The sequence below is a fragment of the Mesoplodon mirus genome (assembly GCF_964341445.2).
Source record: "Mesoplodon mirus genome assembly, chromosome: 19".
Taxonomy (NCBI): Eukaryota; Metazoa; Chordata; class Mammalia; order Artiodactyla; family Ziphiidae; genus Mesoplodon; species Mesoplodon mirus.
Window position 1 is genome coordinate 58,144,165 of NC_138995.1, and position 13,958 is coordinate 58,158,122.

Consider the following 13,958-nt stretch of genomic DNA (forward strand, 5'->3'; position numbering starts at 1 on the left):
AAAAGGCAAGAGGAAACCGGCAGGAAGAGCGGGGAGGGGGCGTCCTGTGAGGGGACCGGGCCTGGGGGAGGAGACCTGGGGAAGGCTGGCCCGGCCCCACTCCTTGATTCTGGAATTACATCGCAGCCAGTTGGCCCCTTCCAGGACCCACAGGACCAGGTTCCCAGCCCCTCCTCCCTCAGACAGAAGACCATCCCCAGGCTTCCCTAGGGGGACCAAAAGTTAGAATCAGGCCGGAGGAGTGAGTCAGATACTTAGACAACCAGATAAATATTTATTTTCTCCTTGATTCTTTGGCCTTTTCTTCTGAAACCCCAGAGTCCTGAGCAGCTCCACTGCCAGTGCTGAACCAGAAGGACTTTATGAAATCGATCACTTTCCCAGACCGAGAGAAAAGTATCCTTGTTGGGGTACAAATAGCAGAAACAGGTTAGGTCCTAATGAGGGAGGAACACCCCTCCCGGCGTCCCTATGTTTGGTCTTACTCTAGCAATTATCCAAGCTTCGCCCTCCCAGGTAAGCCCCGCTGCCAGAGGAAGTCCAGCTCTCAGCGTTCCTTGGCTGGAGACCCCCTTCTGTATTAGGTAGTTGGAAGCCCCCGCCCCTCGCTCCAAACTCTGCCTTCAGTGGGCGGCTCACGAGGTGGCAACGCTGGCTATCAGCACGACAAAGAGCCAGATCAGCAGCCCGACCAGGCGGCTTCTCAGCACTTTCTCTGGCTTCGGAGACTGTGACTGGAGGGTTGTGGCCGTCTGGGGGCGATCCAAAGTCACCTCACCTGGGGCCACCTCATCCTTGGTTTCAGTGTTTGGTGACGGTATCTCCTCCACGATTCTTTTGGGCAATACTGATAGAACAGGGGTAGGGAGTAGTCCTGGGAGGGCGCAAAGGTCCCGCCAAGGCCAAGGCAAGCTCTCCCCACAGTAACTTGCCCCAGGACCCAGGTCCTCCGGGTCATAATCACGCCTCCAACTGCGTGAAGCCCAAACACACCCACAAGGGAGCCCTGGCCCAGTGGCCAGAAGCCACACTCAGGACAGGAAGCCATACCCTCGTGGCCTGAAACCACACCCCGACGGGAAGTTATGCCCCATAAGCCACGCCCCTGAAGCCGCCCACACACACACACATACACCAGGACCCTGAATCCCACTTCTCTCAACTCCCCGGCACTGACCTGTGACATGAAAATACATGATCGTGGCTGGACTGGATTGCACGGAGCCCAGCTCGCAGCGGTACATGCCTGCATCCTTTGGACGCACCATGGTCTTGGTCAGGGTGGGCTCCTTCCCCTTGGACATCAAGGTCTCAGAATTGTTTCCCCAAACCTAGACCCAAGCTCAAAGTGTCACAGAGGCCTGGGGAATTCAGGGGTTGGGGAGTACAGGGGTGAGAAAATCATGGGGCTTCAGTGGGGAGATGGGAGTCCAGGGTGTACTGGTCAGGGCATGGGGTCCCAGGGGATCAGAAGAAGACAAACTTGGTAGGTCATGGGTCATGGGCATTATGGGTGCAGGCCTGTGGAGACAGGGGCCAGGGGGCTCATGCAAGCCTGATGGAGTTCAAGAGTAAAAGGAGTTGGAGGGCCCCACCCTGTAAAAGCTGTAGTCAGTCAGGCCTTGAGAGATTTTATGCCAGTTGAGCTCACAGTCCAGGATCATATCTTCCATTTGATGGACCTTGACTTTGCGCTCTGGGGATAGGGGGTTACTGTGGGATGCTCTTTCACGGTTCTGGGCCCTCTCCCAACCCCCTTCCACTTGGTCTCGCCCCGCCTTTTCTTGTTGGCTGTCTCCAGTCTCCGACCTCTTTAGACTCTAGATGTCTCCTCTGGCTCCGCCCCTCTTGCGCCAACCCCTCCGGCTGGGCCCAGCTCTCTCACCTCCGCAAATCGAGGACTTTCGACAAGAGTGAACCTGCTTCTGGCAGGTACTGCACCAGATCAGAGGCTGCAACATCAAACCTGAAGGGGCAGGATCGAGGCTGTGTTCTCCCACTAAGAGGCGGGGCTAAGAGGAGAGGGCAGGGCCAAGGGCTGGGGCGGGCTCAAGAGCCGAATCCTGAGGAGGTCAGCCTGCGGGGCTGGGCTAGCACACAGCCCTGTAGGAAGCCGGTCTAACCAAGCTCAGTAAAGAGTGCAAAAAGTATATGCCCGCTTCCCAAGAAGTCCGAGGTGCAAAAGGAATACGGGAGACCCAGGAACCTCTCCACGCGGAGAATGTAAAAACACACAGACCCAAAAGACGGAGGCTGGGTATTCACGGGGCAGGGATGAGGGATAGAGGACCAGTTCCCATAATCCGGACTCACCACATTTGTTGGGACAAAAAGCTGCCTCGGTAGAAAGAATTAAAAAAAAAAAAATCAGATTTCTGTGTTAAAGGGGATGAGAGAGGGGGTGAAGGAACAGGCTAGGGCTGGGGCTCTTGAGTTCCAGGAAGGAAAGACTTGGGTGTCTGGACCCCTGGGTCTGAGGGAGGAAGGGGTTGGGAGAGCTGATGGATGGGTCTCAGAGAAGCAGAAGGCTGGGGTCAGGGACTCTTGGACTGTGAAAAGAGAAGGCTGAGATGCCGGACTCCCATCTTCTCTCACCCTCTTTTTGAAACTGAGCAGCGTAGCTGGCAAAGTTATCCTTTGCCAGGTGCAACATCCAGAACAGCTCCTTCACGAAGAGCTCACCTGGGAAGAAGCAGGATGACGCAGAGTAGTCCCCACCCCCACCCTCCTGCTCCTCCCAGATGTGAGGTACAGGAAGTTGACCTCTGTCTGCAGAGCCTGGCTTTTGGGTCTTCTCAGGGAAAGACAATAAAATTTAATGACCACTTAACATAATGCTGGCCACTGGGCTAAGCAACAACTGGGATGAAGGCTCTGTTATGGTTTCCATTTTAGAGGTGACAAAGCGCTCAACGCCACACAGCTAGGAAACCGGCAGAGCCAGAATTTGAACCTAGGCAGTCTGGTTCCAGAGTCCAGTACCTGACCACCAGACCAGGTGTCACCAGCAATCACTTCCCTGAGAGTTTCTGGAAGCCCTCTCCTGCCCCCTCTGTGCATTTACCTTTTACATCACTGTCCATGATGCGTTTCAGATCCTTCAGCAAACTCCAAGCTGCCTTTTCCAGGGTGGCCTCATCTGTGGGGGGAGATAAACCCCAGATTCCAAGCATTGCTGTCTCGTTGGCTCACCTAGTCTTAGAAACTACAACACCCATGGGGCCAATGGGCAAGGATTGGCCTGGTAAAGGGATTAACCCACGCCGTTGCCTTCTAGGAGTTGTAGTCTTATTTATTACATATCGAATAAAATTGCAGGATAAAAAGGTAGGGAGAACAGTATTTGCCAGCCCTTGGGGAACCCCAGAATCTGCATCCCAGCCTTCTCCATTCCCGAACCCAGGAGACTGTACCCCCAGCCCTTTCTCCCCAGCACCTCCCAGCAATCCTAGCCCCAGACCCCTCCTTTCCCAGGACCCAGGAGTCGCACTCCGCCCTCACCGACGACCCCCATATAGGAATCCTCGTCAATCGGCAGGTCCTTGAAAGCTTCCACTGTCTGCTTTACCCTTTTCATCACGGTTTTGTGATGCCTGGCCTCCAGGTGGCCAGGCAGGTAATCCGTCTCCAAGGAGTTTAGCGCCTCCACGACCTTTGGATCACACATCACACAGCCCCGGGCAGGAAGCAGGCAGCCGGCCAGAGCCGCCACCAGGAGGGGAAGCTGCCACGGCCCCATTGCGGCCAGAGCGCGCAGTTCGCGCCGAACTGCGGGAAGGCTCCTCTTACGCCAAACCGAGAAGGTGAACGCTAAACGGAGAGAAACCCTTCCCCGAGACTAATGGAGCCCCAATTTGCAGGGCGCACACTTCTCATTAGAAAACCGAGGAGTCCCGAAGCACTCTCAACAGCCGCAGCCCGACCTTGACTCCTGACTGTTGTACCTTCCAACACTAGGGTTCGCTGAAGAGTCCAGGTTCTGAGGGCTTTCAGAGAGGACGAACACAGCCCTGTAGGAAGCCGGTCTAACTCTTTTCCACTCTTTTCCCCACGACTAAAATTAAGGATTTTGGCGGAGGGGGGTGGTGAGGGTGAGGTTGGTTGCGTGGTATAGACAGTTTTTAACTGGGGGTCACAGCCACGGTTCGCCCCTTACTAATAGGAGCTCCCAAGCCTCTGCCTTCCGGCTACCCACGCGGGACCCCAAATTCCCAAGAGATATTCCCTGAGGTTTCCTTGGCCTCGCCCAGAAGCCCAGCTCTTAGTCTGATTGGACCGCAACAAAGGGAGGCCCCGCCCATAGCTCCATGATGTCACAGCCCCCTTTTCAGACTAGAACTTTCCCAGCGTCTACCGAAGGGGACTTATCCTGTGGGCTCTGGTTTCCAAGCTAAGGAAGGGGCTTCTAGCCTTCAATCTCCGCCTCTCTCTGGGCCCCAGGACCCAGGCTTTTGGCTAGCTGACCCCGGCCCTCGGGAAACACTGTCCTCTAGCCACGAAAACGTGGGAAGTGGTCCTTTCTAGCCCTAGGACTACGACTCCCAGAAGGCCCTGGGGTCTCTCCATAGCAGATTACTGCAGACAACCCCATAGCTTTATGGGAAATGTAGTTCAAGAATTATAATATTGGGACTTCACTGGCGGTCCATCGGTTAAGACTCTGCGCTTCCACTGCAGGGGACTCGAGTTTGATCCCTGGTGGGGGAACTAAGATCCCGCATGCCAAGCAGCGCGGCCAAAAATTGTTTTTTAAAAAAATTATAATCTTTGCTCACTCCCCGATCCACCCCTCCACCTTCTTTCTCCAGCCTCGGGCTGGATGCTGAGGTCCCAGGGGAAAGAGAGGTCTGGAGGGCAGTGCTGAGAGTCCGGGAAAGGAATTGGGTCTCTGAGACCATAACTCACACAAGTGCAGTAACAAGGGGGCAGGAACAGTATCCCAAGACATGAGAAGTGAGAGTCCCCGGAAGCTCCACACCTTTACTCCTACTCACTTACACACAGCCTCATGCACACGAGACTCAAAAAAACCTGCAGAGACGGGTTGGTGATGAGGATTTTTAATTTATACCTCCCTCTCTCCCACCTATGGCAGCTGAGTAGGGACTGGTCCCCCAAAACTCCCTGAGAAGACTAGGAAAGGGCTTAAATTCTCAGACAACTCTGTAATTAAAGTGTCTACCTTTGCTTCCTTCAAAAAGCCTCAAGGGAGTCCTGAAATCTGAGTCAAGGATCCCATCCTCTTTGGCCAGACCCTGTGCTCCTGCCTGGGTTGGAGACCAGTCTTGGGTCTGCATACCTTCTGATTCTTTCATCCCTGACTTACCCAAAGCCAGATTTAGAGGCTCTGTGAATTCAGGGGCAGGGAGTGGTTGGCAAGGGGCACAATACCCGCAGCTTTCTGCAAGCCCACAGGGCACCCTTACACCAACTGACTTTCAGTAAATCAACCCCATTGTTACCGAGTCCAAGCTCGCCGCATGACAGGCCAATAAATTGGGAGATGAGGTATTGAGGCAAGGAACAGTGACTTTATTCAGAAAGCCGGGTGTTTGAGAAGAGGGCAGACTAGTGTCCTAGAGTACCATCTTATGGGGCCTGGATGCTAGTTTCTTTTATAGAACAGAGAGGGGGAGGAGGTGAGGAAGTAAAGTAAAAGGCCGTAAGCCTTGCAAAACATCTCCTGGCTTGGCAAGCATCGGGGAAGGGGGGTGTTAATTTCTTCTTTCTTGCAGTCCTTCATGGGTGGGCGGGCAGGATGTTTCCCTGTGAGCTGAACAAAGGCACTTTGGTTTAACATTCAGGCAGAGGGGCAGGGTTCCCCATGCAGACCATTATGTATGCTTATAGCTATAGATAGCATCCTTTTAGTGATTATAGTAACAAAAGCAAGGGAAAGCAAAAGTTAACATAAAAGAAACAGATCCAACATGGAGTGAGATTTTGCTCTTTCCTGTTACACCATCACTCTCCAGCAGCCCAGCTGCAGAGGAGGAAACTTCCTTAATTGGGTAAAGCAACATGAACTTGGAGCCAAGATGTGCATGTCTACCTTTGGCAGTTTTGAGCTTAAAAAAAAAAAAAAGGTGTCCCTAGATCTCTGCAGAGCCTTGCTCCTTAAGCGGCAGCATTCAGCAGCACCCCTTCCCCCACCCCTCCCACGTTTTAGCACATCTGTGGTTTTCCGGGGCTGAAATGTTGCATAAAGTTCCACTTGTCACACAAACTGCCCCAGCTACAGAGAGTTTGTCGTCCATCAACCTTTCTAGCAGTGGTGAGGTGCTGGGCTGCTGGTTTTACCTTTGTTAGCTTCTTTGCCGAGGTAATCTGGAATTCCAGAATCCCAAGCCCTCTGGAAGGTCCCCACAGGGTTCTTTACAGGCATTAGAGCTGACCCTCTCTGGAAAAAATCCCTCCTCTGGAATCATTCCAGAAACACAGACGGGAAGTTGGTGAGTGCTTGCTATAGCACATCCATGAGTTCCTTCTGTCCTGATGACCCAGGGAAGAGAAATATCTCTTCTCAAAAAGACCAGGATGGTCAATGCTGGAACAGGGAGTTCCCTGTTCCTGGTGGGGCAGTGATCTAGAAGTACTCTGGATATGGGCTGGGAAGAACAGGTGGGTACTGTGCATTCTAGAACTGCCATGAGCTTCTGCAGACATTGCCAGACATCATGAAAAGATCTTCCATTGATTCTAGAATGTTCTGGCAGTTGCAGAAAGCCAGCTCCCCTTTTTCTCCAAGTCTAACCAACTAGAATCACTCTAGAAATGGGTGTCCACCAGCTGCAGGACCACCAGCTTCTCCAGAAGCTGCTGGGCTTCCAGAGATACATGACACTGGCCCTAGGTTGATCAGACTATTTCAGAAAGTCTCCCTGCTGCTCAATGCTCAGCCAACATCTGGAGCGGAGTCAAGTCTGCATTAATGCCCACCCACTCAGGCAGGAAGGCGGCCTGGGGTTTAAAGATATTCAGGAAGCTGGAGTTAGGCAGGGTAAAGTTGGCCAGGTAGACGGTGTTTCCACCAGCCAGGTAGGCGGCCCAGAAGCCGAAGGTGCCAATGGTCATGATGGTGTGGTTGCACTGTGTGAGCAGCGCAAAGTCCTTGCTGGGGGCATGTTCTTGCCCATCGCCAGCGAAGATCACATCCCCCCAGGAGGTGTCGATGTTTTCCTGGCACCACTCCATGCCATTGCTGGTGACCACAAAGATCGGGGCTTCATGCCGGGCCCGGAACCAGTCCATAGCCTGCTGGAGGTAAGCGCGATCACCCACTACACCCTTCCAGTGATAGGGCATCACATGCAGGTAGTCCCCACGGCGCACGTGGACACCCACGAAGGTGCTCGGGCGGTCCCCCGTGCGGCTGAGCCGGAACTGACTCAGTAAACTCTGGGCCTCTTGCCGAAGGTGGTCGTGCAGGGTGAACTCACTGCGGATCTGTTCCCGGAGATGATGGAAGAAAGTCCAGGAGGAGGGGTAACCGCTGAGCTTCAGCCAGGGCTCCTTCAGCTGGGCGTACTCCTCCGACATCCAGTCATGAAGCTCCATCTCCCGCCAAGGCATATGGTTGTTCACCTCAGGTGCCAGCACGGGCAGGGTGATGCGGAAGATGGGGGCCAGGGTGGCATGCATGGCAGGCTGGATGAAGGCCTGGCGGCCGTTGAGCTGGGCCAGGGCCAGCAGCGTGGCGTACTGCCCCATCTGGTTCCCAAGCCGGCCATTTGGGTAGATAGTCCAGGTTCCTGAGAGGGAAGCAGGATGCTTGGGGCAGGAAAAAGAGGCGTTGGGGTTTATGGGTGTGCCCGACAGGCAGATGATGGCCACAGGGGATATCACTGGGTTACGGTCTGGACAGAGGGCAGACAGGCCTAAGCCATTGTGAAAGAGGTCTTGGTGGACGTGGAGGAAGACGATTGAGGCAAAAACACAGGCTAGCAGGAAGGTCAGACAGAGGTGACGGAGCCTGGGTGCCCACATGGCTGCAAGGGAAGAAAAGTGAATTACGAGATACTCAAAGCTTGAGAATGAATGTCAAGGAGGAGACGCCCGAGAGAATGAGGAAACTCTGGGTTTGGACACCTGGGTCTGAGGGAAAAGGGGATCAGGGCTCCTGGATCTGAATTAGGAGAAGCTAAGGGCTTGGAATTTCGGCAGATGGAAGATGGTGAAAATTAGTGGTTTCCAAAATAGCAATGGTCCAGGACCTTGTCCTCACATCTTGGAATTTCACTCTCCCAGGCAGTAAGGCCCACTGACGTTGGACACTGTTCCCCCAACTCCTTTCTCAGTGAACCTGTGTGTAAGGGGCGGAGTCCACCACGGAGGTGGCAAGAAGCAACAGGCCAAGTAGAACATGAGAGGCTGGAGGTCCAGGCCTGGATGGGGGATCTTGTTTCCTGGAGAAGCAGGAGTTGGGGGTCGGGGTAGAGGAGACTCCTGGGGGTCATAGGGGGTTAGAGGTTGGGGGAGCGCCTCCTGGGACTGAACGCCCGATTCCTGGGTCCGAGGCATCTGCATTTCTCACTTACCTGAGCTCCACAGTCAGCTTGGCGTGAACGGAGCGTTCCGGCCCCAAGTGCAGCCCACATCCGGCGGCCCCCGGAACCCTGGACTCCAGGTTCCCAGGGCCGACAGGCCTCCCCCCTCCACGCCGCCTCCCCCGACTGGCTGCGAGGGCTCGGGAAGGGGAAGTAGGAGAGGGGACGCGGTCCGGAAGATCCCAGCCCCCACCTCCCCGGCCGGCAGGTAGCTCGGAGGAGGAGCCCCGCCCCTTCCCTGGCGCCAAGCCCCAGCTCCCCGGTCTAGGGCCGCAGCCCCCGCCCTCTGCCCTCCCCCGGACCAGGAGACCCGCGCCCTAGCCCCCCTCCTGCCTGACATCGGCCAGCCCGGGGCAGCCTACCTGGCCTCCTAGCAGCCCATCCTTCCGTGGACACCGAGATCCAGCGCCCAGCTGCAATGCTGGACCCAGCGCTTCGACCTCTCCCTCTTCCCCTCCAGTTTCTGGGTTCGCCATCCGCCCTGTGTACCTAGATGCGCCGAGTCAGGCCACGGCCCAGCGGCTTCCGCCCTCCCGTGCGGATGCAGAACCTGTTAACCTGGCTGCTCCATGGGCGGGTGCAAAGCCTCCGTCGGCTCTAAGTCCCGGCGTGAGAGCCTCTGGCGGGAACGTGTCCCCGCGCCCACCGGGGGCCGCCGATCCCCCCTCCGCCCCAACCACCCGCAAATTCGAGAGTCCCGGCTCCCAGTCTCTCCTTCTGAGGGAATCCTAGCGTCCGGCACCTGACTGCTGCTTTCTAGAAGGGAACGTCCCGCCTCTCCCGAGGACGGGAACGGAGAAAGCAGAAGTGGAAGAGAAACTCTCTTCCACAGAGGCCGAGGCAGACCCGGCTAGGAGCAAAAGCCTCCCTCTTCTGCAGACCTGAGGCGGTTTCCCTCCACCGAGGCTTCTCCCCACCAACCCCCTGGCCCGAGCGGCCTGACCATTACCATTCAAGAAAGCAAAGACCCAGGAATTGGACTTGACTCTCTAGAGATCTGATCATAATTTCTCCAGACCCAGGACTCCCAGCCCCCAGCCCCCTCCTCAGAATGAGAAGTCCGGGCCTCCAGTCACCCGCCGCCTTCAGATCTGGTGTTCAGACTCTTGCACGCTTAGGTTCCAGGAAATTGCCCAACCCCTCATTCCCTTTGGGATCTTGGGTCTAACTTCTCCCTCCTGAGCCTGCGTCAGTTGTCAACTCTGAGTCAAAGATTCTCACCCTCCCCCCACTTCCCCAGGCTATTTTGAGGGCACCGGTCTGATCTTGGTTAGCTTCTCTGGTGAAAGAAACATCAGGATTGCATCAGGGTCCAGGAGGAGGAGGCTGGGATGTTTGGTGTATGAGCGCCTGGGCTGGGATTTGTGAGTAGGTTGGTTTGAAGCTCCCACACCAGGACTCCTGTGTCCTTGAGGAGGACGCTTAGATCATGTGGCACTTGCTGCTTTCTTGATGACCAAGGAGCCTCAGTGTCTGACCCCCAGAAACCCAGAAAGTCAGGTGAGACGCAGAAATGCCAGTTGTGGGACACAATCTGCATCAGTCAGGCAGAGAGATGGATCCCAGCCCCCTTCCTGCTCAGACTCAGGAGTCCAGGCCCCCAGCCCCCTCCTCCCTCAGACCCAAGAGCCTGAACCCCCAGCCTCCTGCTTCTTCAGACCCACAAGTCTGAAACCCCAGCTTCCTCCTCCCTCAGACCAAACAGTCTGGGCCCCCAGCCCCTTTCACTCAGGTCCCACTTCATCACATTTCTATCCCCCTGATGTCTCAGACCCAGGAGCCCAGGGCCCCAGCTGGAAGGACCCCTGATTGCATCATCCGTTCAGGCTGACCTGGCCACCGTGGAATTCTAGCATCTGCCATGTGGGTCAAATATCAAGGGTCAAGCGTTGGGAAGGTGATTGGGCGGGTCTGTCTGGATATAAATTCTGGAGCATCTGCATTCTTCCCAAGAGATTTGGGTGTCCTGTCAGCTGTGGATCTACGTGCAAGAGGACCCAGGCATTTCAGCTACCAGAGAAGCCATTGTGAATCTGCTCTCCCCGACACCCAGGCTCTGAAACAGAATCTAGACCATTCAGGTCTTCAAAGCCCAGACCCCATACCTCACTTGAGGACGTGAACCATTGATGGGCTGGGACAGGGCCAAATTCGAGCACCTGGGACTGTGGGTCCCTGTGCTAGCTGTCCTGCTGGGAGCCTGCCAGGCACATCCCATTGCTGACTCCAGCCCCCTCCTCCAATTTGGGGGCCAAGTCCGCCAGCGATACCTCTACACGGATGACGCCCAGGAGACGGAGGCCCACCTGGAGATCAGGGCCGATGGCACAGTGGTGGGGACGGCCCGCCAGAGCCCCGAAAGTGAGTGTAGGTGTAGGGCCTGGTCCTGAGGGAGGAGAGAATTGGGGCCTGGCCTCCTGGCTCTGAGGGAGGAGAGGGATGGGCAAAGGCCTTCTGAGTCCCTAATCACTTTCTCCTCTCAGGTCTTCTGGAGCTGAAAGCCCTAAAGCCAGGGGTCATTCAAATCTTGGGAGTTAAAACATCCAGGTTCCTGTGCCAGGGGCCAGAGGGGAGGCTGTATGGATCGGTGAGTTCCCAGGACCCCTGTCCGTGCGCTCCACCCTTCCTCTCCCCACCCTCACAGGCTGGGGGACCATGTTTTGCACCTTTGACCTTGGCCAGGCTTGGCTCGATGCTCTCTGAATGCCCCGACGTCGCCACAATCCCTGGAGGGGGCAGCTGTTGTCATCCATGTTCACAAGAAGAGGAAACTGAGGCTCAGGCAGGGCCACCACCAGCCCCAAGTCACAAAGCCTGTGAATGACAGAATGACCTGGGAGACCGAGTCTTGTGACTCATAACCCGTGCTGACCACACAGGCTCCTACAGGCCTGACTCATGCTGGGTGCAGGTTCACTCTGGGAATCGATGGCCTGTAAAGTGAACATGACCTTGGGTGCTAGCCAGATGCCCCTGCCAGGACTTAGAGAGCCTCCACTGATCCCTGGGCTGGAATATTCTTCTCTGTGAAGTGAGGGCAAGGAGGTGAGCCTGGCGGGACTGCCTAGGTGTAAAGGAAGAGCCTGCTTCTGTGGTTTTGAGGAAGGGGCTGGGGACCTGGACTCTGCATCTGAGGAAGGAGTGGGTTCCCCCAGCTCCCCAGGAGTCCCGGGACTCCCACATCCTGTTGGAGGACAGGACTCTGTGGTCTGAAAGGAGAAAGAGCTGGGGACCTGCACCCCTGAGTCTGGGAGAGGATGGAGCTGGGGTTCCTGCAGGAGGCAGGTGTAGAGGAATCCCACGTCTCTGATCTTTGTTCTCATCCCCTCAGCTCCACTTCGACCCCCGGGCCTGCAGCTTCCGGGAGCTGCTTCTTGAGGATGGATACAACGTTTACCAGTCTGAGGCTCTTGGCCTTCCACTCCGCCTGCCCCCGCACCGCTCCTCCAACTGGGACCTGGCCCCCCGGGGACCTGCTCGCTTCCTGCCACTGCCAGGCTTCCTCCCGGCACCCCTGGAGCCTCCAGGGGTCTTGGCCCCCGAGCCTCCCGACGTGGGTTCCTCGGACCCCTTGAGCATGGTGGGACCTTCACATGGCCGAAGCCCCAGCTACACTTCCTGAAGCCACAGGCTGTTTATTACTGAGTCTCCTCTTTATTTATTGTATTATTTATCTTATTTATTTTCTTTTTTTTCTTACTTGAAATAATAAAGAGTCTGAGAGGAGGATCAGAGTGAGCACATGTGTTTGAGGGAGGAAGTGGGGTCAGCTTCCTTGTCTCTCCTTGCCCCCCACGTTGCCACAAGGCTGTGGGAAGGTCCCAGCCTTTCTGCCCCCTTCCCCTAGCCAGCCCTCAGATTTCTGCTCCACTAAGGTGTTCCCAGGGACTCTGGACTATCCCTGCCCTTTAACAGGACAGGACTTGTTATTCTCCCCCTACGCCTCCCCCTGTTCCCAACCTTGTGTTAGTGTTGTGGAACTATTTCTCTGAGATAACTCAATAACGGGGGACGTTTAAAAAAATGACACAGCAGACCCACAGCCTCATGGGAAATGTAGTTTTCTGGGTTCATTAAGCACTAGGAATGGAAAGACATCTTGGTCCTCAGGGCTGGGGCAAGGACTGTTGGATTCTGGGGGTGCAGTTGGTTCTAGGAACACACTCTTGGGTGCTGAGGGATCAGTGGGCTGGACATCTGGACACCTGGATCCTGGAGAACAGGGGAATAAGAACCTGGGCACCCTGGTCTGAGAGAGGAGGGGCTGAAGATTGGGAGTCCTGGGTCTCAGGAAAAGGACCTGAGAATCTGAATGCTTCCATCCAGGTGCTTATGGACTTTGGAGTGTAATGACTGTCACAGAATCCAATCTCAGTGAGCACGTTGCCCATCTTCCTCCCTTTCCACAACTTAGATTTCCATATTGCTCTTCAAGTTATTTCCTGGTTAGGAAAGATTTGAAGTCAAAGATTTAGACTACATTTCACAGGGGTAGGTCAGCTTTGGCTGGACCCCAGGTGTCTGACTGACCACTGCAGCCTCACAGGAGGTGTGGTCTCAAGCCCTTGATCTAAATTCCAAGGTCCAAGTGAGAGGAACATCTCAGTCAAAAGGAAGATAAGTGTGGGTCCCAGAAGGTCATGGGAGGGATTCAATGCCTGGAGAAAATGAAGGTCTGTGTCTTGTAGAAAATACAGTTTCCCACTCTGATGGAACCAGTCTGGCTCAGTCAGGGGAGAGTTCTCACTGGAAACAGAATCTGAAACGCCACAAGGGGGTGGGGACCCAGAGAGAGGGAATCAGACAGGGAACCTGCAAAATGTGTTCAAACGAGCACCTGTCACTCTGTCTGAGCACTTTGAGCTCCCAACGTGTAGAGCCTCCTTTCTGGTAGAAGCAGGTTAATGTTCCCTTGTCCAAAGACCATCCTCTGAGGTTGCTGCCTGGCACAGGGCTGCTGACCTTCCTCAGGATCCACCTCCTCATCTCCAAATGCTTCTAGACTTGACTCCCGGCAGCCTCCACTGGGTGAGGTACAAAGTGTGATCACTGAGGAACTATGACACGCACCAAAAGAATTACAAGATCTTCCCCTTGAAATGGACAGCAAACTGGGCAGCCAGTCCGGGAAGGGGAGCTGGTAGATGAATTGATTGACAGAGATTCCAGATTCCAGAGTGAGCTCTAGGGGCTGGGGGGTGGCCCTCGTTGGCTCTTTCGTTGGCCGGAAGCTGCACCCCAGTGGTCTAAACTTGAGATGCTGTAGAGTGGCAGTTCTCACAGTGTGGCCCCAAACCAGCAGCATTGGCATCACCCAGGAACTTGTTAGAAATGCACATTCTGGAGCCCAGGCCTATTGAATCCAAAATTCTGGGAGAAAGGCTAATTCATAGGGACAGAAATCAGATTAGT

At 55.2% G+C, this 13,958-nt stretch overlaps 3 protein-coding genes across 9 annotated transcripts; 1 reads left to right on the forward strand and 2 right to left on the reverse strand.

Annotated features, from left to right (window-relative positions):
* Nucleotides 1-267: 267 nt before the first annotated feature.
* Nucleotides 268-4,200, reverse strand: IZUMO1 (izumo sperm-oocyte fusion 1). Of its 4 annotated transcripts, XM_082605721.1 has the most exons (9): nt 3,502-4,199; nt 3,065-3,139; nt 2,596-2,682; nt 2,314-2,334; nt 1,886-1,966; nt 1,596-1,696; nt 1,178-1,331; nt 640-847; nt 268-401 (listed from the first exon to the last, which is right to left on the reverse strand). In XM_082605721.1, exons 1-9 carry the CDS (start codon nt 3,737-3,739, stop codon nt 275-277), a joined length of 1,092 nt encoding a protein of 363 aa, XP_082461847.1. In that variant the 5' UTR covers nt 3,740-4,199; the 3' UTR covers nt 268-274. The 4 variants fall into 4 exon arrangements, with proteins under 4 accessions (XP_082461847.1, XP_082461849.1, XP_082461848.1 ...); XM_082605723.1 differs by lacking the exon at nt 2,596-2,682 and having other exon boundaries at nt 3,502-4,200; XM_082605722.1 differs by lacking the exon at nt 2,314-2,334.
* Nucleotides 4,201-5,511: 1,311 nt separating this feature from the next.
* FUT1 (fucosyltransferase 1 (H blood group)) lies at nt 5,512-9,723 on the reverse strand. Of its 3 annotated transcripts, none has more exons than XR_014292046.1 (3): nt 8,909-9,722; nt 6,301-7,988; nt 5,512-5,773 (listed from the first exon to the last, which is right to left on the reverse strand). XR_014292046.1 is itself a non-coding variant. In XM_082605952.1 (3 exons), the coding sequence occupies exon 3, from the start codon at nt 7,984-7,986 to the stop codon at nt 6,889-6,891; it is 1,098 nt and encodes a 365-aa protein (XP_082462078.1). In that variant the 5' UTR covers nt 7,987-7,988; nt 8,538-8,685; nt 8,909-9,723; the 3' UTR covers nt 5,512-6,888. The 3 variants fall into 3 exon arrangements, 2 of the variants coding, with proteins under 2 accessions (XP_082462078.1, XP_082462077.1); XM_082605952.1 differs by adding an exon at nt 8,538-8,685 and having other exon boundaries at nt 5,512-7,988; nt 8,909-9,723; XM_082605951.1 differs by having other exon boundaries at nt 5,512-7,988.
* A 184-nt stretch (nt 9,724-9,907) lies between these two features.
* On the forward strand, nt 9,908-12,272 carry FGF21 (fibroblast growth factor 21). 2 transcript variants are annotated; one of them, XM_082605953.1, is made up of 4 exons: nt 9,908-10,046; nt 10,318-10,907; nt 11,030-11,133; nt 11,878-12,272. In XM_082605953.1, the coding sequence occupies exons 2-4, from the start codon at nt 10,676-10,678 to the stop codon at nt 12,166-12,168; spliced, it is 627 nt and encodes a 208-aa protein (XP_082462079.1). In that variant the 5' UTR covers nt 9,908-10,046; nt 10,318-10,675; the 3' UTR covers nt 12,169-12,272. The 2 variants fall into 2 exon arrangements, with proteins under 2 accessions (XP_082462079.1, XP_082462080.1); XM_082605954.1 differs by having other exon boundaries at nt 10,502-10,907.
* The last annotated feature ends 1,686 nt before the right edge of the window (nt 12,273-13,958 follow it).